At 41.6% G+C, this 22,360-nt stretch overlaps 2 protein-coding genes across 7 annotated transcripts; one reads left to right on the plus strand and one right to left on the minus strand.

The window, feature by feature from the left end:
• Positions 1–997: 997 nt before the first annotated feature.
• On the minus strand, positions 998–15,571 carry LOC115141155 (retroviral integration site protein Fli-1 homolog). Of its 5 annotated transcripts, none has more exons than XM_065000090.1 (11): positions 15,441–15,558; positions 9,375–9,471; positions 8,186–8,391; positions 7,601–7,770; positions 6,011–6,214; positions 5,821–5,895; positions 3,472–3,543; positions 3,147–3,209; positions 2,969–3,016; positions 2,551–2,634; positions 998–1,947 (listed from the first exon to the last, which is right to left on the minus strand). In XM_065000090.1, exons 3-11 carry the CDS (start codon positions 8,323–8,325, stop codon positions 1,424–1,426), a joined length of 1,380 nt encoding a protein of 459 aa, XP_064856162.1. In that variant the 5' UTR covers positions 8,326–8,391; positions 9,375–9,471; positions 15,441–15,558; the 3' UTR covers positions 998–1,423. The 5 variants fall into 5 exon arrangements, with proteins under 5 accessions (XP_064856162.1, XP_029535707.1, XP_029535704.1 ...); XM_029679847.2 differs by lacking the exon at positions 15,441–15,558 and adding an exon at positions 14,885–15,123; XM_029679844.2 differs by lacking the exon at positions 9,375–9,471 and having other exon boundaries at positions 15,441–15,571.
• On the plus strand, positions 14,033–22,169 carry LOC115141157 (protein C-ets-2-like). Of its 2 annotated transcripts, XM_029679851.2 has the most exons (9): positions 14,033–14,135; positions 18,107–18,332; positions 18,534–18,615; positions 19,514–19,624; positions 19,749–19,823; positions 19,967–20,167; positions 20,438–20,704; positions 20,968–21,086; positions 21,227–22,169. In XM_029679851.2, exons 2-9 carry the CDS (start codon positions 18,267–18,269, stop codon positions 21,506–21,508), a joined length of 1,203 nt encoding a protein of 400 aa, XP_029535711.1. In that variant the 5' UTR covers positions 14,033–14,135; positions 18,107–18,266; the 3' UTR covers positions 21,509–22,169. The 2 variants fall into 2 exon arrangements, with proteins under 2 accessions (XP_029535711.1, XP_029535712.1); XM_029679852.2 differs by lacking the exon at positions 14,033–14,135 and having other exon boundaries at positions 15,527–18,332; positions 19,547–19,624.
• Positions 22,170–22,360: the final 191 nt, after the last annotated feature.

Here is a 22,360-nt window from a genome sequence, read left to right on the forward strand (position 1 = left end):
GAATCAGTCTGAGCCTCTCCTCTTCAGCCACAGCAGTTCTACATGCACTCTGCTATGTCTGTAGGGAGGTCTGTCCCCTCTTCAACTACCAAGGCCTGCGCTTACGATTCCGCAGCAGGAGGGTAAGCCCTGATAATGCTGAAGCTGTCTGATACTTTATACATATAGGCCCTGCAAAAGATGATAGAAAACCATGAATAATAGAGAAAAGACTCATGTTGCTCTGACACATCTTGGTCTGGTCCAATCAGATGGAAGGAAGAAAACCATGAATAATAGAAAAAAGACTCATGTTGCTCTGACACATCTTGGTCTGGTCCAATCAGATTGAAGGAGCTGTATGGAGCTTCTTCAGTCTGCTCCTGTTGTGAGTCCACATGTAGCTCTGCTGTCCCCTCTGGTGACTACCGTACCTACAAGTGTATCTTTGCATTTGCTTACTGTTGGTTTTGAGGTTGTTTTGGTTAAGAGTACTTTTTTTTACGCTTGTACGGGTGGCCTCATTATGATATGAATATTTTTTTATTTTGAAAGCCATTTTCAAACATTTATGCAGAAAGCTTAGCCTATCGCCATCAATAAGTATCCATTTATTCAGTCTGTGTTGGTGAGGAAGTTTAGCATCTAACTTGCTCTGGTCAGTGGTCAGTTGAGTACAACACAAAGCCCGCTCTGACCCAGGAGGTGACGACAACCTCACAGCCCGAGACCGTGGTGGAGGGGCAGTTAGGTGTGAGGCAGGAGGAGAGACTTAAAGGGACGCCTGTGAAGGGATTTTCTGTCGTGGAAGTGGAGCAGGTCTCTGAAGCACACAGGACATTCGCGGAGTTCTTTGGTGTGGACAAATAGACAGCAACTGTGGTCACTGCCTGATATTCATGTCGATAATTCATCTTGGCAGTAAGACTTTTTTTATTTTTTATTCTGATACACCATCTTGTTAATATTTTTGTCGGTTAAAATTATCAATGGTTTGAAGAAAAGGGAGGAGACCAACTCAAATATACAAGTTCCTTTTATTAGCATTACTACAGGGGTAAATGTTTTATTGCTACAATTGTATGAAACATTCTGTACAATTATACTTTTACAAATGTTAGATTTAATGAATATAGTAATTGCGATAAAGACGTCAACAGTTTTACCACTTCCCACACTCAGTGACTTTCCCTTTAAATCCTTCAATGACCTCAATTACATATTAAACAAAATACTTACATAATTGAAAAACTTGGTTTTTCAAAAAACTGAATCACAGGAAATGAACATTCTCAACCTCCATAATTGAGAAATTAAAAAACTTGCATAGCGTTACAATGTAATTTAGACATTAAAGACCAGATACATTGTGGATGGTATCTTGGATATGTCTGTTTCAGAAAGCTCTGCCAGCCCATCCAGTCTAGTGCAAGACACCCAGGCCTCAATAGTATGAGCTCAGGTGGGAGTGAGTCCCCGGGTGCCTTGGCATAGGAGACCCCGGATACATTGGGCTGGTTGTTGAGTTCCAGTAAGTTGTAGGCGGCCCGAAAAAGTTCCCAGGGGACACGGGCATAGGGGCGGCATGTGTGTTCATGAAGTTCATTTTTGGCTGGTGGCTGTGGTAGGGCTGGGCATAAGATACCTCAGTCTGATACTTAACAATGCCCCCCTCTCCGCCGTGACCCTGGTGGGCCTGTGAGATGCCCTGGAAGTCAAACTTGTAGGCGTAGCGCTTGCCGTGCACCTTGGTCATGATGTTCTTGTCGTAATAGTAGCGCAGGGCGCGGCTCAGCTTGTCGTAGTTCATGTTGGGTTTGCTCTTGCGCTCGCCCCAACGCTTGGCCACCTCGTCCGGGTCGGTCATCTTGAACTCGCCGTTGGTGCCCTCCCAGGTGATGATGCTGGAGTTGTTGCTGTCCGACAGCAGCTCCAGCAGGAACTGCCACAGCTGGATCTGTCCAGAGCCTAGGAAGAGAAACGGGACAGGGGGTGAGGGGAATGGATGCATCAAAGGGCTGGATTCTGTTAAAGTGAGCAAGATCTGTTTCTGAAATGCTTCTCTTAAGAATAGGATTGTTTGTAGATTAGTGTAGTTTTATCCATATACACATTTAAATTTTTCTGTATTTGTATAGATTTTTAAGATGTTTTTTGCTTGAATATACTTATCTACTATTATGTATTGATTTCCATTTCATTCTTTATGCGATTTGCAATGCACAGAACACTGGAAGAATTTTCACTGTGAATCATTGTCATTTTTGTTTGTGTCAATTAATCCTGTAAGGGATGGATTGCCAACTGTCAATTTGACACGAAAATACAATTTAAATCATGAATCATTTCATTCATGCACCATTGATGTCTCCTTCTCGTGGACTATTTTGCTATTAAAACATCTGTCATATCAATGTCCCGATGGGTGTCTTTGTGTCTGAGAATATAACTTGTGTAAGAGAACACCAGGATTCTAAATATACTTTGAAGTCTGAACTACTGCAAATGTGACCTTTTTCACTGTGTGTCATGGAGAGAGAGAGAAAGTGGGTGGACCAGGCAGAAACCTACCCACAGGCCTGTGAGCGCTGGGGTCAGGCAGCCTGTATGAACTGTGTTTGCTTGTTCGGTTCTTGGAGTGGAGGGCCTGCCCTTCTGTGAGGAGATACAGAATTAATTCTGTCAAACAGGGTCATTCGGGTCAACGGGAGACAATAATTCAAATATTTCAGCCTAGTTTCGCTGAGGGTGAATGTATAATGCTTTCATCTCGGTGGAGGTTTTTGTCAATGTGCCATCCCAGACAGGGAATGTATGACCATTAATTCTCTCTCTTTAAGGAATACCTCAGCCCTCCTCTTTTCTCCTATTCAATCTCTTTTGGAGTGTGACAGTTCATGACACCAAAGCAGACAGTGTAAAGGCCACATTTGTCACCACCTTTTTGGTTCACCAGTTTAACATGGTGCATTATGGGATATGCTCTCACCTGGGTTGGCTAGACGACTGCTGATGGGACCTAATGCTTGGTATGGGTCTGCAAGGAAATTAAGGGTTTGAAAAGTTAGATTGTTTTTAGACATTGTTGGCTTGACTATGATACAAAGGTTATACCAGTGTTTCAACAAACTAGGATCAGGAAACGAGAAAGCAGTACAGATGCACACCTTGCACACTTCTTGGTGGAGGCTCTGTGACTCTGATGCTGTGTTGGTGCTCCATGGGAGAACCTAAATCATAAACAACATGATGTATTTATCAGCATAATGCAAACATGTCAACAAAGTTCCTCAGTTTAGTCTTAATTTGCTCTATCAGTACTATTCCATCTAGAACTACAAAATGCTTGACTTAATGAATTCATTCTCTCCACTGTGAAACACTGTAGTAATCATTTTTAGAATTAATATCTTGATACAACTATTAGTATGAATCTGCCTTAGTGCTCACAATAAATGTAAAGCACTGAGGATGAGATGTCGGTTATTATACCTTTGGGTACTGGAGGTGGCATGGGGTTCGAAGGCCAGCTGTTCCTTCTGCCTATCTCCTCATAACTGTTCTCTGCTCGAAAAGAACGGAAGGTGAGACGAGGCATCCACAGGAAGAAAGTTCAAAGAGGGCTTTTAAGCATAGAGGACAGACAGGGTAGCAGGGTAAATCCATCACTTTTTGACAGCTTCCCTTTTGATTTAAACAAAATTTTCTACAACATTTTTGTACATGGAAGAAGTAGTCAGAAAATGACTTTTTGGACCTGAGTGCCAAAACATTTAGGAGATAAAGGTGCTCAAAGTTGACCCATTTTGCATACTCTACCATGAGACATCCTTGTCTTCATCACTGGAAAGGATAAACAGTTGAGTATGATATCAGTTAAAAGCTTATAAAAAGGTTTTTCAAACTGTTTTCAAATCAATTATATAAAATATAAAAAATAATTGTGGACTTTTTTTACCTTTTAACGTTAATTATCTAAAAACACGCAAACTCTTATTTTCTTCATTATATGCATATCTTGTAGCTTAAACCCTACTTTACATAATCTTAGGTTTTTGTGTTGTGCCTGCCATTGGTTGAGACATAACATGCTCTTTAATACAGGGTGGGTGTCATTTCAATCCTAGAAATAGAATGGACATATATTTCAACATGAAACAAATTGGAGTTTCTGCATTTTTTGATAATTTATGTTTAAGGTTGAATTACATTTTTATTTTCAAGAAAGTATCAAATAGTTTGACAACACTATTTGTAAGCTTTTAAATGAGAGCAATCTCAACCGTTTACCTGTTCCATTGATTAAGACATGGCTGTCTCATGGTATGGTGGATTATGCAAAATAGATAAACTTCGAGCACCTTTATCTCTTGAATGTTTTTGCATTTGGGTCCAAAAAGTAACTTTCTGGGCACTTATATACAATGTGCAAATGTGTATGGAATGTTTCATTCAAATCAAAAGGGGGGGTTGTCAAAAAGTGATTGAATTCAAATGGATTTACCCAGCAGCCATAGAAGGAAGGAAGCATTTTTTCCCCAACACAATCGTGGTATCAATAATTGCTTCTATTTCACCAGATACATGTCTGATTACTTCGACAGACAAAGTTATAAGGATAATTTAGTTGCTAATGTTAGCCTGTGGTACCCCAGAGGGCCTTCAACTTGAAATACTACATGAGAGGGGTCAACACAGCTAGCCTGCAACTTTTATTTTTTATTTTACCAGGTACATTGACTGAGAACACATTCTCATTTTCAGAAACAACCTGGGGAATAGTTACAGGGGAAAGGAGGGGGATGAATGAGCCAATTGTAAGCTGGGGATGATTAGGTGGCCATGATGGTATGAAGGCCAGATTGGGAATTTAGCCAGGACACCGGGGTTAACACCACTACTCTTTTGTAAGTGCCATGGGATCTTTAGTGACCACAGAGAGTCAGGACACCCGTTTCAATGTCTCATCCAAAAGACAGCACCCTACACTGGGAAATGTCCCCAATCACTGCTCTGGAGAATTGGGATATTTTTTTAGACCAGAGGAACAAGTGCCTCCTACTGGCCCTCCAACAGCACTTCAAGCAGCATCTGGTCTCCCATCCAGGGACTGACCAGGACCAACCCTGCTTAGCTTCAGAAGCAAGCCATCAGTGGGATGCATGGCCACTTCCCAGAGTAGCTCAAACTGCACATGCATTGTTTTCAAAAATTCCTCCATGTAGCAAGATGGTGACACTGAAATGATACTTCCTGATCATCAACTGCGCCATTGAGCATTCCTATAGGAAACAATGGGGTATCGTCATCGATGGCTTTGTCCATATTTTTTTTACAGTCTATGGAAGGAAGCCCATAAATGGAGCCTCAAAAAAAGTGATTTGAAGCAGCCAGAAGAAAACAGACAAAGGAGAGCTGAAGATGGTCCAGTATTCCTTGGAGTGAGTGTTCTTTTCTTCCGGGCCACCTCTGCTGCCATTAGATTGTCAATTGTGTCCCAAAGTGGGGCCCATACTCCCCCATTTTCCTCTGCTGGTGCAGCTGTTTCCTGTCTGAAACTGACTGTTGAGTTGTGGAGTCATCAACTCAGGGAAACGTTAAAGCACTCTAAACTATGTAATCTGAAATGGCAACTCAAAACTTCATTTTGAATCCATTAAATGAGTGAAGTATTTGATCTGCCTCTGAGAGAGGTTTGAATAGATGCCACAAAACCCCTCCATTTTACTCCCCTTCTCATTTTAAGGCAGTTTATCTCAATGCTTGCTAAGCTCCAGGTTCTTTATGCATGCACTAAGTCACTATGTCATTGGTAATGAGTTGTGAAGTTAATTGTCTTACCTGATTTAACCTGTAGTCTGGGTTGTTGCTGTGTGTTGTTGGTTGGAGTTGTGGGGTAGGAGAAAGTAGGGCTGCCTAAAAAGAGATTCAAAGAAGGTTACAAAATGGATACATAGATCAGTTATGTCCTCGTGGAGTATGAAAATAGTCAAATGAAAACATTCTACGAGTCCCAGGCCGTAACCCTTACTCTGCCGGAGGTAATTGAGGTGGCCGAGCAGGATGTCTGTGTTGTAGGCGGACGTGAGGCGCATCATATCCTCCTTGGTCATCTTGCAGAGTGCCTTGCCCTCCAGTGTGTGGAAGTGCATGATGTCCACCTCCTCCAGGCTGTACTCCTTGATGGCCCAGTCCAGCCACTGGCGCACATGGTCCTGGGTCCACACCTCAGGGTCTGGGACCAGGAGGAAGAGGAGAAGGAAGAGAGATCGGTAAGTCGGGGTAACAGGAGGTTCTTGTAACTCACACAGACCCAGCATCTCATAAAGTTGAGGAGTTACTCTTTTGTTTTCTTCTCAAATGAAACTAAAGGTATTTTAAAATGTACAGTAAGAGCCCAAAGATTACGTATGGACCTCATGAATACCCCAAAATATCAGACAGTAGTTTGGAGATGCCTAGCCTCTGTCTGTACCCTAGGGCAGGGGTTCCCAAACTGTTTTGCTTTGTGACCCACCAATTGAGGTGTCTTTTGTGTCACGACCCACCAAAAGGGGTGAGCAGTGACACAAACCAAATAATAAGTAAAACATATTATCTTAGCAGCGGAGAGAACATTTTGCAGTTTCAAAGCTAATCTACATTTCCTACAATTCTATGCATTTTGACATGGCTAATGCTGTGTTCTTATGCTCAAACATGACAAAATCAATGGGGGCTGATGGTCTAGCTTTTATTCAGATGATTGTTAATTTTCAAAGACTATAGGCTGCTATTGAAAAATAAATAGGTCCTTTATATTTTCTGCATACTTTCTATTTGGTTTTCAGTCGTTTAAGTTTACACTGAAAGCGTTTTTATCCAGTGTCCCCGGAAGTGGGTCCTGACCCAGAGTATGGGAAACACTGCCCTAGGGCAGGGATCATCAACTAGATCATCAACTTTTTTTTTCTTGAGCGGATGGTCAGGGGGCTGGAACATAATTACAAATCATTTGTAGACTGCAAATTGACCGCAAGATGCCCAAACAGATATATTTGATTAAAAAACCTTGCTTACATTTTTATATGATCACTTCTATTATGTGTGGGAATACTTTTTAACAGATTTCCAAAATGTAAATAACTTGTAGCTGATTTACTTACTGGTGTTTAAAAAAAAAAAAAAAGTCCCGAAATAAAAAATACAGTTAAAAATGTTTTTTTTGGGGGGGGGGCAGCCCTAGGGTCTTCATTGTCCTTGTTTAACACAGCTGTGATGTAATATCCGTGTATTATCATGGCCACTAGAATAACTTGGCCTGTGTGACTCAGGGTAAGAATCAAACCTTGTAGTCTTGTCTATTAATTGTAAGGATGAAATACGCCTAATGATGTCTAATGTTTGGAATATCATAGTTGGAATCTCCCAACAATGACTCATTGGCTGGATTCCATTCCAAAAATGTGCTCCCTTCCCAGTTCCTAAAAACTGCTCTTAATGGCTAACTCACAGATGATGGAAGATCATTTAACAGGTGAAGGCAATATGATGGGAACACCATCCCAGCCTATTCTCTTTGCAGATCCTTTTTGTGCCACAGGATCTGGTCACCCCTCCGCTGAGTGTGTTGGCACCTCACCTGCGGGCACTATGACTCTCTTCTCCTCTGTGGCGCTGTTGGGCGGGGTGGTGGTCTGGGGGCTGGCGCGGGGCTCAGGGTATGAGGCCTGGTAGGCCAGCTGACCCCCTTCGTTGCTGCTCATGTGTCGGGAGCGTTTGGTCACACTGCAGTCCACAGGGGACTCACGACTGTCGAGAGAGGGAGAGAGTAGGGAGATGAGTAATATTCTCGTATGATTCTGGGTGATCCTGTTGCAGTATTTATTATGGTGATGGTCAACTCTCTTGAATGTAAAAAATATAACACTAAATAAGTGGGAATGTGAAAAATACAACACTAAATGAGTGGGAATGTGGTAAAAATAACACTAAATAAGTGGGAATGTGGTAAATATAACACTAAATGAGTGGGAATGTGGTAAATATAACACTAATGAGTGGAAATGTGGTAAATATAACACTAAATAAGTGGGAATGTGGTAAATATAACACTAAATAAGTGGGAATGTGGTAAATATAACACTAAATAAGTGGGAATGTGGTAAATATAACACTAAATAACTCTTCTCTCAAAGACTGCTAATACTGATGCGCCCTCCTTCACCTGGTTCCGTTGATGTGCTCTCCTCTCTTCCCAGGGTTCTGTGCTCCCGGGCCGGCCCACTCCGGCTCGGTGGGTTCTTGGCTCTCTTCGGAGGCCTGGCTGAAGCTTCCCGGTGACGTCATCTCGCCCTTCATGTGCATGGTCGTGGCGGCAGGGAAGGGCGACTCGAAAATGGACTGGTCCTCGCTCACCACGGACAGTGCTTCCTGCCGGCACGGACAAACAGTGGAGTCAGCGGTTACGGTAAGTATGGGCCACAACTAGTCATGTAGTGACGGTATCCAGGAAACTGCCCACACCTCTGTGAGGTTTTTCCACACTAGGTTGTATGGAACACGCATGATGAGATTCCACACCCTAATGAGTCTTGTTCTATTGATGAAGGATTTATTAACTCCTGTTTCTAACTTTGTCATAGTCCAGATGTCTTTAGAATTTGTGATTGGTGACTTGAGGAACATTACTTGGAAAATAGGAGATTGTGGCATGAAGCTTATAAATCACTGTCTTTATTTGATAAATGTAGCTGTACCATAATGTTTGATTGCAGTTACATGCTGTACACTGGCATCAACGTTTTGAGAAATGAGAGCTTCTGTGATCTTTGTCACAGTTTTAATTTGTTGGGATTCGGGTGATGGGAGGGAGCTTGGTGGAGTCAGATCAAGATTTGAGACGCTTTCTTTGTGCTGCTTCCTGTGTTTAACGCTGACAAAGGCCCCCAAACTCCAAACCATTCTTCAAGATGGCACTCTTCTGTGTGAGTGTGTGTGTCTGTGTGTGTGTGTGTGTGTGTGTGTGTGTGTGTGTGTGTGTGTGTGTGTGTGTGTGTGTGTGTGTCTGTGTGTGTGTGTGTGTGTGTGTGTGTGTGTGTGTGTGTGTGTGTGTGTGTGTGTGTGTCTGCGAGGGCGTGTTGTGTCTATACAGTGGGTAAGGATAGGCCTTGTTTTTGAGTCTTTGTGTTGTGTGGGTAAGTATATATGTGTAGGTCTAAGTGGGAGTAAGTGCGTGTGTGTTTAGAGGACTTCACTATTGTCTTTGCGGCTCGTACGTCAGTGCCGGGCTTTTTTGGTGGCCCACAGGAAATCTGGCCCCCATGTGCAGAGAAACCTTTTGGCACAGGCCAAGGGAAAGGAAACAGGGGGGGGCACAGTGTAAAGATGTGGCTCATTTAAAGCTGGAAAACAACCTAGGTTTGATGAAGGTAGGGGAGGATTGGGTACGTCGGACAGCAAGAATACACAGCCTTGATTGAAGTTCAAAGTCCCGCTCTTCCATTGTGTTACCTGAGCAGGGTAAAGTGTTTTATGCATGGTACACATTTAGTGGCATTTCCTTATTCAGGCTAACAGTGACAGGACTGTTAGCCAAAGCAACATTGTAGCTTAAATAAATGACATTAATATATCAAACAGACATAATATTATTTCAGTACTGATACTGAAATGTTAGCACACGTGATACATTTGTTTTCAGTGGTAGAGGAACAACACATCACAGGTCCACCACACTTTCCTCCCTGACCGTTACCCTCTCTCTCCTCTCTTTCTGTCTCTTTCCTCTCGCTCTCTCTTCGACTCTCTTTCTTCTCCCTGTCTGTCTCCCTCCTCCTCTCATGTTGTGCAGAGGCCCTGACAGCAGAAGTGAAACTAAGGGCTGAGCTGAGAAGAGGTTGAGGCTGAGCAGCAACAATTCATGGAAAGGGTCATGAGCGCCATTCTCATATTGTAATGTTATGCATTGGAGTGATTTGATCAATTGTTGAACTTCTTATCTTTCATTAAGTTCATTCATTGTTTCAATGGCGTGTTTGTGCATTCACAGCCACAAGCTCATACACCTGCTCTTTCTCCCCCCCCTCCCTCTCCCTCTATAGCTTGCAAACTGACACAAATATACCGAATGTGGCCTGACCGCCAATGCCACAACTGACTTCCTGTTCAATGAGTTTCGTAGAAGCTGGGCCCTGTTGCTGAGGAACACAAAATAGTTTCGAAAACAATTTTGTCTGCACACACACATAGCATACACACTACAAACACACATTTTAAAGTCCTGTCAGTTCTGCTGTCCAAGTTCAAGCATACACAGTACAAACGCACATGATCAATTTCCTGTCAGTTCTGCTGTCAAAATTCAAATCTTTATTTTCAGCATATTTGTGCGTTATCACACTTAGGCCATTTTTCTTATCCATTGAAAGGTTTGTACTGAATGTACTAGGCCCACCTAAGGCTAATACTAGATGCTGCCATAAAAAGGTTCAACAAAATACAAAAGCCAACTAAACCAAGAACATGTCGGACTGTAAGTTAGAAGTCTGTTGTCTCAGGTTCATCTGCTTAATGGTTGATGGTTAGCAGCACATTAGATAATCATCTTATGAATCAGCCGCAAAGGGTGGTGCTCACACAGTTCACCAATAGTGACACATCCTTGTACCACAACCATGTACTACCAACGTTGTGAAACACCCTCGCACTCACAACAGAGCTCTAGCTTAATAACCTCTGCTGGAACTCAAACGCAGTGCAAAAGCAAACAAACATTTACTTGTCCAACACTTGCTTCCCACCTGCTCTCTCTTAGTTTCTAGATATATCCTTTATTCACAAGGGAGACTGATTACTAGTCTAAACCAAATGCATTACAGTCTATATGCTTAAATATCATGGTTAGATTAACTTTTGTTCCATATCGTTGCTGAAGTTGATTTACAGTTGAAGTCGGGAGTTTACGTACACTTAGATTGGAGTCATTAAAACTCATTTTTCAACCACTCCACAAATTTCTTGTTAACAAACTATAGTTTTTGGCAAGTCGGTTAGAGCATCTACTTTGTGCATGACACAAGTAATTCTTCCAACAATTGTTTACAGACAGTTTATTTCACTTATAATTCACTGTATCACAATTCCAGTGGGTCAGAAGTTTACATATACTAAGTTGACTGTGCCTTTAAACAGCTTGGAAAATATTGTCATGGCTTTAGAAGCTTCTGATAGTCTAATTGACATTATTTGAGTCAATTGGAGGTGTACCTGTGGATGTAGTTCAAGGCCTACCTTCAAACTCAGTGCCTCTTTGCTTGACATCATGGGAAAATCAAAGGAAATCAGCCAAGACCTAAGATAATAAATTGTAGATCTCCACAAGTCATTCATCCTTGGGTGCAATTTCCAAATGCCTGAAGGTACCACATTCATCTGTACAAACAATAGTACACAAGTATAAATGTAACAGTATAACTTTAGACCGTCCCCTCGCCCATACCCAGGCACGAACCAGGGACCCTCTGCACACATCAACAACAGTCACTCACGAAGCATCGTTACCCATCGCTCCACAAAAGCCGCGGCCCTTGCAGAGCAAGGGGAACTACTACTTCAAGGTCTCAGAGCAAGTGACGTCACTGATTGAAACGCTATTTAGCGCGCACCACTGCTAACTAAGCTAGCCGTTTCACATCCGTTACACTCACCCCCCTTTTGACCTCCTTTTCCGCAGCAACCAGTGATCCGGGTCAACAGCATCAATGTAACAGTATAACTTTAGACCGTCCCCTCGCCCATACCCGGGCGCGAACCAGGGAGCCTCTGCACACATCAACAACAGTCACCCACGAAGCATCGTTACCCATCGCTCCACAAAAGCCGCGGGGGAAGGGAAACTACTACTTCAAGGTCTCAGAGCAAGTGACGTCACCGATTGAAACGCTATTTAGCGTGCACCACCGCTAACTAAGCTAGCCGTTTCACATCCGTTACATAAACATCATGGGACCACGCAGCCATCTACCGCTCAGGAAGGAGACGCGTTCTGTCTCCTAGAGATGACTGCACTTTGGTGCGAAAAGTGCAAATCGATCCCAGAACAACAGCAAAGGACCTTGTGAAGATGCTGGAGGAAACAGGTACAAAAGTATCTATATCCACAGTAAAACGAGTCCTATATTGACTTAACCTGAAAGGCCGCTCAGCAAGGAAGAAGCCACAGCTCCAAAACCGCCATAAAAAAGCCAGACTACGGTTTGCAACTGCACATGGGGACAAAGATCATACTTTTTGGAGAAATGTCCTCTGGTCTGATGAAACAAAATTAGAACTGTTTGGCCATAATGACCATCGTTATGTTTGGAGGAAAAAGGGGGAGGTTTGCAAGCCGAAGAAGACCATCCCAACCGTGAAGCACGGGGGTGGCAGCATCATGTTGTGGGGGTGCTTTGCTGCAGGAGGGACTGGTGTACATCATGCAGATGACATCATGCAGAAGGAACATGATGTGGATATATTGAAGCAACATCTCAAGACATCAGTCAGGAAGTTAAGGCTTGGTCGCAAATGGGTCTTCCAAATGGACAATGACCCCAAGCATACTTCCAAAGTTGTGGCAAAATGGATTAAGGACAACAAAATCAAGGTATTGGAATGGCCATCACAAAGCCCTGACCTCAATCCAGAACTTAAAAAGCATGTGCGAGCAAGGAGGCCTACAAACCTGAGTTACACCAGCTCTGTCAGGAGGAATGGGCCAAAATTCACCCAACTTTTTGTGGGAAGCATGTGGAAGGCTACCTGAAATGTTTGACCCAAGTTAAACAATTTAAAGGCAATACACTCAAATCGTATTTGGTAGCATGTAAACTTCTGACCCCCTGGGAATGTGATGAAAGAAATAAAAGCTCAAATAAATCATTCTCTCTACTATTATTCTGAAAATAAAGTGGTGATCCTAACTGACCTAAAACAAGGAATTTTTACTCTGATTAATTGTTAGGAATTGTGAAACTGAGTTTAAATGTATTTGGCTAAGGTGTATGTAAACTTCCGACTTCAACTGTATGTTGTGAATTTATTTGAGCTTTGATCTGTGCTGATGGTGCCTTTCTACAGAGGCCTCAAATTGCAGAGTTTGTCTACGAAGGGGAATGTTCATTGCCAAACAAAAAGATTGACTCCGCTAAATATTCAATCGTCTATTATTTAAAAAGTTCATGGATAAAAAGTGTACATCTAAAAAAAAGTTCATTATGCTATTGTTTATCACAATTGAAATGAATAAATATCTGCCTTTTGAAACCAGAGCCATATATCAAGAAACTGTTTGTTTTGCTTATTGCATGCAGTTGATCCCTAATTCACTATGGTGATCCATGTAACATGTGACCAACTCTGTCCTCAATATGGTGTAGAGGCCAAGAAAGCAGAAGTAGAGGTTGTGTTGAGCTGATTTTGCAAAGGCCTGCAGCATCTGCTCCTTCAACATGCAAAAACATGTGGTTTTCACAACTTTGATATGGCTTTTTTTTTTACATGGCTTTTAGACAGTAGAAACATAAAGCATGTACTGTAGCTGACAATAATAAAGGATACACATGGAGTATGAGCACGGTCACCTTGGTTATATTCAGAGTTCATTTATTCACATATAAAACAATGCACTGCCTCGACACATCCAGTGACTTGATACTGTTTTGCAAAGGCTCTCTTTTTTCGTGTGGAGGGAGCGGAAATGTGTGCGGAAAGAGGTTTGAGACAGGAAGCCTGCAGAGTTCAGATAACGACACCTGACAAGCGCTCCTGTTTGCAGTTTAGGCCACTATATTCTTTAAATAACTTTGACAAAAACAACTGACTTTATCTGGATGTTTTAGTAAATATCCATGTTTCAGTAGATGGGCCTTCATATTTAAGTTTTCAAAGTGTGTGTGTGTGCGCGCGCGCTCCTAAATTACGCTCACTATGTCACTGTAATAACATACATTTTCAGTAACCAGAAGTAGCCTATTTTCCCCCCCGCTCAGGATATCCAAATAATATCCTACGTACGGCCTATATGTTGTAATAGCTGTAGGGTATGAAGAAAAGTAATGATAATTTCGTTATACGTTTCTGGAAGTGATTTGACTTCAGTGGACGAGAAACAGGATGGACACCTGCAATGCGTGAAAGTAGGCTAAAGCTGTTGGTCCAAAACATATACATTTCAATCAATTTAATCAAGTTTAATAACATTTTAATGTTATTGGTTTATTCCAATGCCTTAGCTACTTCAAAATATAATCAACATGGTTTTTCAACCAATTTCAAAACCTGTTAAATCGTTTATTTCGTTTCGTTATTAGCCTCTAAATTGACATGTTTCGTTCTGCAAATAGACTGAATTGATCGTGAGATGTATAACCTTGGCAGAAAATCCATTGGTTGTTTTAGTGCATTTTTTTCCTCAAAATTGAAGGTCCTTGTTGTTTTATAGGACAAGCTATTTAATCCGGTTCTACATATTTTTTTTGTCGAACTATTCGTTAACTGTTTGGTTAAATTCACCCTATTTTGTGAAAATAATAATCAGTATTGCTATAACAAAGAATACCTCAATGCGTTATATTTGTAATTGATGCTGTTCTGTTGTCTTGGTCAGCGTTTGTGCCGCACTTCATGAGAGAAATGCGTTTCAGAACAATTCGATAAGTCAATATTTGATATATTCCAATAACAGTTAGGCTACATCTAGTAGCCTAGTTATTCTCACCAATGTAGCTTTAGATCGTCTTTACATTACCCCATTTTAATAATTCGATTAAAGAATAATAATTTACTGAAGTCCAGATTTGTTAATTGGATAAAATAATCCTAACAGTTATTCATATGTCGTGGTAATGATGATTTAATGTTGAAAGAAATGTAAAATATGAAATACCAGTCATCTCATGGATTTCGATCCTCCAACTCTATGGAAAGTGGCCTTATACTCCAAATACATTCCATGGCGCCAAGACACCTGCCACGAGCGCGCTCCAATAAACTTGTACTGATCAAGATTGCTTATATGCTGTGTAATGCGCCTCAAAGGCGTCGTCTTTATCATAAATTGTGACAGGTGCATCACTTCTTTAAATTATCTTTAACTTTCTTTAGACTAGCATATGTGCTTTTAAACCAGGAACGTCTGCATAAAACTTGATTAAATGAAACAATTAAAATCGCGAGTTTTGCGCTCCCCTTTTTACGCGTGCAGTGCTGGACACCATTTCGTTTTTTATCGGTGTGTAAAGATGTAGTGGTTACTTGTGTTATTAAAGAGCCGACATACAACCACGAACGGGAAGGAAGAGGAAATTTTGTACAAGAAGGAAAGAGTGGGGACCTCGCATCACCGCTTTGCCTCTCTCACTCAGCAGAGACGTGCTAACCGACTCAGTGGGTGGCTGCGTATCGTTTTCACAAGCGACATTAAAACCAGTTCAATCGCCTACCTTTATCGTACAGTCCATTGTAGCAGTCACTCAGTCGTTGATTCTCATTTAGTCATTTAAACACGTTATAACTAGTCTGGATAGCCTGACTCAATCGCATCAACCCATACACACGCGCATTTACCCTTTGGCGCAAACCATTGCAGCAACAATTCTTGCTTAGTCCATAACCGGATGGCAGCTTTTTTTCTCTCTCTCACTCTAAATTGGGAAGTGAAGTCACTCTAACAACGCATTAGGGTTGGGTCCCTACTGGTGAAACGAAGTCCTTTTTAATATCTTACAATATTGCACACAGAAAACTGCTGATTAGCCTACAAACCAACGATGACAATCTTCCTAATCTGACTGCGTAAAAGTTGATCAGGCTGATGATTGGACATAGAGCAATTAAGGTGCAGAGCTGTTGGGCTTCTGTAGGCTTTGCTCCGAGTGTTGTTATCGTCCAGCAATGTTTTGAGAAGTATTTATTGCCGTCATGCATTTTGAGGTGCACAAACACATTGCATCATGTGTGTTTCAAGCAACATGTAATTTGCAATTGAATGTAGGCCCATTTCTAATTTGTTATAGGACATTGTCATTCAAAAGCCTGTTGCTTGCAACATTCTAAACTTGAATAGCCACATCCTAATAACCATAGTGGTGATGAACATTGTAGAGCCTTCCTGTAGTTTTTCTAAATATGACTCCGGAAATTGCAATTGATGTAAAAAAAAACTCTGACCGCAAATTTGCGCACTGTGATAAAAAGATTCTCCTTCCAAAGTAGGTTACAAAGTAAGACCATGTTCCCTTTAGCAAACGGATCATTAAATGTGCTCTTACAAATAACCATCTATCGTCGATGTAGGAAAGTGCATATTTTAAGGCCTTTACGTTTTTAGTCTGCAAGTAGGTCTATAGATGGAGACTATAGATATGGCTAATAATATGATAGGCCCAATGCACTTCCTTGAGGTTGAATGTAAAATATGACTTTAAACAAATTCACAATACATTGTTTTATGATTTAATAGCGTGCAACGTTAGACAGTAGAAAATGTGAGTTTCTGTATTTTCATAGAAAATATTTGCCTTTAATTATCAATTTCAATGGGTTTATCAGGAAAGCTATCACACATTGCTTATGCCTCAATCTGGCTTTAAGGCATGGAGTAGACCAAAGCTACTTACGTTTGTCTATCATCATAATGTGTTCAGAAAATCGAAACCTTCTTTGGCCTTTTAGGTAAAAAATAAATAAAAAATAAATAAATAGCCTAGATGAGATGAACCCAAGCCCGATAACAAGGCACAGCATTAATAGCCTACTAGTATACTTAGATGTATTATGCATTTTCTGTCTTATACATATAAAAGTTAAAAGTCCTCATTTGTGAAAGAAGATAACGAAAAATAATTGAACTGTCCCTGTTCAAACTGTCCCTGTCCATGTTTAAGCTGTCCCTGTCCATGTTTAAGCTGTCCCTGTCCATGTTTAAGCTGTCCCTGTCCATGTTTAAGCTGTCCCTGTCCATGTTTAAGCTGTCCCTGTCCATGTTTAAGCTGTCCCTGTCCATGTTTAAGCTGTCCCTGTCCATGTTTAAGCTGTCCCTGTCCATGTTTAAGCTGTCCCTGTCCATGTTTAAGCTGTCCCTGTCCATGTTTAAGCTGTCCCTGTCCATGTTTAAGCTGTCCCTGTCCATGTTTAAGCCTATTTTTATTAAGATCATCTATGATATATTGTGATTGAGGTTCTGGCATTGTTCAGCTTTGTGATATTCTGGAGTTTTTCATTGTGTCACTCGGTTGGTAAATCAGTTGAGTTGATGATGGACTCGTCATCATTAGGCCGGCCAGGAGGTTGTGTAACTAGAACCCCCATGTGTCCTTGTCTGGAGACAAGGGGGTAGGGGGGGTCCCAATCACGACTCGTGTCTCCCACACCATACACGACTTGGCAGCTCACTTTTCCAGATGTATTTTTTCTCTGCTGGGGAAAATTGCGGTGTTTGTTTATACAAGGAGCTTGTGCCGGCCTTATCTGCTCAGGCCACTCACACCGTGATTTCAGAGCTTCAGCATGTCGTTTACGGGCTATTGTTCTGTCGAATGGCTTCTAAAGATATGCTCATGGCCTCCAACCTCATTATAACCAACTTGCAAGTTCTGATTTTTAAAACACCCTATCTGTCCCCCGTCCTGTCTCGCATGGGTTTGAGCTTAGTCGACGTTGCCAAGCATAGAAAAAGGTTATGATTTCCATAGATTTTTTAATGACTAAGTCAATAGCCTATTGATAGGCATACATACGTTTTGGTGTAGCCTATTGGGTATTCGCTATTGACCTAATTGGGGAAAACATTTTCTCAATACATAGGCTATTTTTAAACTGGCCTAATTGAAATAAAATAATTTGTAGATCAAGTTGTATTCCTATAAAATAATATATCTAGGATTAAACTAATAAACTCTCCATTCATTATCTGATCATGAATGGGTTGTCAATTTATCATGGGAGTAAGATAGCCAAATGGGCATGCAATGTTAATTAGATTTTGGGCGCTCAATTGACCATTTTATGATACATTTTTGTGAATGGGTGTGTGTGTGCGGCTGCCAAATCTGTGTTCGTGAGTCGTGGCTGACGTCACGGCCAGTTAAACCGCAGTGTTTTGGGACAGGGGGACGGGGAGTCACGAAGCAAGATGACACATTCCTTTGCGCCGGGGAGCAGGCACGCCCCTCCAAGCTCCGCTGCTTTATAACGGGACTGGGCCGGGCAGAGGGAGACTACACAATTGTAACTCGAACTGCAAGTGGAAGCAACTGTTCCAGTCAAAGATGTACTGGGATACCATCCTGAAATCCAACGAGAGAAACATAGATACCAGAGACTCTAAAATAAAGGTAGGATTTTGCCTCATGCGATTTTAAGTTTGTTCATGTATGCAGCCTGTACGAACACTTACAATGATTAAGAATGCAATATATATTTACATTTTCAGAGACCATTCGATTATACATATCAACCAAAGCTGTAAAATTGTATGAAAAAGATGTTCTACAATGAAATGGGCATGGCCCATGTATTCCACTTTTTCCACACAGATGGAGATATACCAAGCTGGATATTATATGGAAGACTTCAGAACACAGGAAGTCCCTGCTGGTTTGGACTTTGCATCATATGGTAAGTCATGTTCTCCTTGGATCACTTATTGATGAACACGGATCAATGTATCAGTTCAGTTTGAACTACACCCCAAACCAAATAACTGCCACCAACGCCACTAGAATTACGATTAATCATCAACTTTAATAGTTATCATTTTACACTCTGAAACTAACTTTCGGAGTATCCACATTTTTCTACGATAAGATTTTGAGCTATGTTTCCTGTAGCTCTGTGTGGTAGTTGAAGGACAAAGGAAATGTTTTTTGCAGAGTTGGTATCTCATCAGCCCTGTCAGAAACTCAAAATGAGACCTTGACATCTGCTTCTTCTACCCAACCGAGGGCTGTGTCAGGAAAAGGGGTGCTGGGGTGTGTGTCCATGCACTGTTTGTAGGAATGTCAGTCTGACTCAGGGAGGTAGAGCGAGACGGGGTGGTCGGGTTAAAGACCCTCCCTCTCTCTTTCCCTAATCCTTTCCTCCAGACTTCCTTCTCCAACAGATTTAGAGCCCCTCTCCTCCCCCTTCATCACTACTCTGTCACGCTCCCTCCACTGGCCTTTCCTCCTCTTTCCCTCTGTTTCCCCTTCTCCCGCCATTCAACTCAAATGGGTATGGTTGAGATTTTGTTCTGGGTGCTGCAGAATAGTTGTTGAATAGATATATCAATTAGTATTAGTATTGCTATTATTAAACATAAATAAGAATGATGAGTAATAGTAGTAGACCATAACATATTATTGCTTGTAGAATAGCAGTTGGACAGTCTTTAGAGATACGCTTGTAACCCCTTGGGTGGCATTATAACCTATTACATTCTAAATCAATTCTATTTTTATTCCATTTTGAGTTCTGTTCAGATCTTCACGCCTTTTGACTCACCCCCATCCTTCTCTTCTATCTCCGTGACCTCCAGACTACAGTGATGAAGACCTGTCTTTTCTATTAGACAGTAAAGGGCAGCAGCAACAGTATCCAGAGAGTTATGGAGAGCTGCAGAAGAATCCACGTCCGTACGACAACAAAGGTACACCTACAAAGACTCTTACAGAGACTCTTTAACAACCACTTTATTAGACCACTCTGATAAGCATTCTGTGGGGGGGGGGGGTTGTCAATGACTTTTTGACGTCTTTCATTCTTTTTTTCAGTAACCTCAAGTGACTCTGTCCTGTTCAACCTGGATTCATACCCAGAGTTTAACTGTTGGGCGTCATACCCAAGTGGTGAGTGTCAGTCCCCTATTCTCCAATCCATATGTTTCTATCATTTTGAGAATGATTCTATTATCAACACCTGTTGTAGTTTTAGAAATGAATGAATATTGATCATGATTGTTCATTCCTTTTTTCTCTCTATTCATTATTAGATGGGCTGACTTTGGGCCAGTCTCAAGCGGGGTTCCAGGATTCCACCCAGACGTACCACAGCCTTGTGCCCCTGTGTTCCCCAGCCCAGAGTGGACAGTTCAGCCCGGGCATGGAGGATGCCAGCACCAGCAACTCTTTCCTCCCTGGAAAAGGAACGAGCCACAGAGGGACCCCCAGCACTGTCAGCCTGGACCACCTCAGTAAGAAAGACCACACATTTTGAGACATAACGCAACAAAAAAATGTATTAACCAATGCATGACCATGAGGCCTATTTGTGTTTAAAAACATATTGCCTGTTTTTGTTTGTAGGCTGTGTAATATCTAATTCATATCATTTTTAAGCTGTTTGTTATAATCAGCTCTTCTTTGTTTATTTAACTTGTAAAAAATAACCACACAGAGAAATCCATAGGCTATGATTACTTGGATAATATTTACAATGTCTAACTCCTCCTCCTCTTCCATAGATGAATCTGAGCAAAGCTACACCCGTCACTCAGGTGAAAAACTGTATGACTCAGGAGCACAGAAGACCTCTTTCTGGCCGGACTACCCCTCTCCCAGCTATAGCGCATCCCTGCCGCCCCCTCAGCACCCTCCATCTTGTTCCTCAATCCCTAGACCACAGCAGCCCTCAGAGCTGTACTGCCCCCGTGTGGCCAAACGCAAAAGTGCACACTCCCAAAGACCGGAGAGGGAAGGAGGACAAGTGATGGGAATGTCAGTTTATCCAGGTAAGACTAGTCTCTTATCATGACTTATCATTACTACTGTTATACACGTGTGTGTGAGCATGGGTAGTATGTGTATATTGGAGCCTGATTGTGTGTTTGCTCTAGAATGTGCCTCTGTCATTACTGTGTCTTCTTTTAAATAGAAACAAATTCATAGTATATCTTAAGAGTAGCAGGCAAATAAACAACTTTTGTATCCAGTCTTTTGTATCCAGTCCAGAGTCCATTCAGAATTTGTTCATGTGTATTTTCTCTCTATTCAGGATCAGGGCCCATCCAATTGTGGCAGTTCTTACTGGAGCTGCTTCTAGACTCCGCCTGCTGTACCTTCATCTGCTGGACAGGAGACGGTTGGGAGTTCAAGATGTCCGACCCAGCAGAGGTGAGTTTCTCTACTGATTTTGAGAGATTTTAACCACTCGTAGTAGGAGTTGGAAACCAGCACAGGATTGAGCAGTGGGAATTTGCTATCAGGCATTTGTGGTTATTTTTTAACAACCACCCCTTTTGTGTTTCATCCAGGTGGCCAAGCGCTGGGGTCAGTGTAAGAACAAGCCCAAGATGAACTATGAGAAGCTGAGCCGCGGCCTGCGCTACTACTACCACAAGAACATTATCCACAAAACGACGGGCAAGCGCTACGTCTACCGCTTCGTCTGCGACGTGCAGGGGATGCTGGGAAAGACGGCACAGGAGGTCCTAGCCAGCCTGAACATTTTACCCACGGGTACAGAGTCAGCCTGGCAAGGCCAGGGGGCACCAGTATTATCGCCAGAGTCCAGCGAAGCATGGGCGTCGCAGTAGGGGGAGTGTACCAGCAGCTACATCACTAGAAATATGCTATGTAGAACAAACATGCCTCTTAGACATGTAGAAAATGAATCACATTGGCTCTATTTATGGCATTTCTATCTGCAACATTAGACAATGTTTGGTGTAAGACTTTTATTACCAAGTGATACAGTAGTAGCCATAGCTGTGGGAAGTAGGGGTGCTAAAGTAGGGGTGCAGCACCCCCTGAAAATCAGAATAAACAAATTCTGTAGTAGCCTTCAATTTGATTTAATTTTAGTGTATGACTTACCTCTTATTAACATCAGCAGAATAAGAGCTCAATGAAACTGTAAGCCCAGCTGTCTCCAATACTGATGCTCTTTATGTTAATTACATGGTTAGTGATTAACAACCCCCCTCATCCTCAAGTACTTCTTGCCCCCTCTAAAATAATGGGTGCATGACACCACTGCTTACCACCCATGCTGTTGAACAATGTTCAACATTAACTTTGACTGTGAGGATCTATTTTTATACCCTAACATATCTACCTCTTTTATTGCTGACAAAATAAAGCTAAGAGGGACCATGCTTGTTCTGTTGAATATAATGTGTGTGATTTACATGCTTTAGGGAACAATATTGTTTGTAAAATGATTGTAAATAAACTGTACATAACTTGAAAATACTATTTAAAATGTTCTGTATTATTTCGAAAGGTATAAAGGCCTATATTTAAAATAAAATAAAAAACTCAAATGAGCAGGCAAAGATATATACAAATAATATAATAAATAATACATTCGTTAGATAAATGCTAAATTAATAATAATGGATTAGGCTATTTTGTTTCTTCTGGAGTGTGCTGATGGACCGCCCCTT

This window comes from Oncorhynchus nerka, linkage group LG14 (genome assembly GCF_034236695.1).
Source record: "Oncorhynchus nerka isolate Pitt River linkage group LG14, Oner_Uvic_2.0, whole genome shotgun sequence".
Lineage (NCBI taxonomy): Eukaryota > Metazoa > Chordata > Actinopteri > Salmoniformes > Salmonidae > Oncorhynchus > Oncorhynchus nerka.

What these genes read in the sequence shown, in the direction of transcription:
- LOC115141157 (XM_029679851.2), top strand. Translation starts at nt 18,267, where the DNA reads ATGTACTGGGATACCATCCTGAAATCCAACGAGAGAAACATAGATACC. An exon ending in CCAGAGACTCTAAAATAAAG is followed by an intron (nt 18,333 to 18,533) that starts GTAGGATTTTGC and finishes TTTTCCACACAG; the next exon opens with ATGGAGATATACCAAGCTGG. An exon ending in AGATGTCCGACCCAGCAGAG is followed by an intron (nt 21,087 to 21,226) that starts GTGAGTTTCTCT and finishes TGTTTCATCCAG; the next exon opens with GTGGCCAAGCGCTGGGGTCA.
- LOC115141155 (XM_029679844.2), bottom strand. An exon ending in TCCACCAAGAAGTGTGCAAG is followed by an intron (nt 3,017 to 3,146) that starts GTGTGCATCTGT and finishes ATTTCCTTGCAG; the next exon opens with ACCCATACCAAGCATTAGGT. An exon ending in CAGCGCTCACAGGCCTGTGG is followed by an intron (nt 1,948 to 2,550) that starts GTAGGTTTCTGC and finishes TTCTCTTCCTAG; the next exon opens with GCTCTGGACAGATCCAGCTG.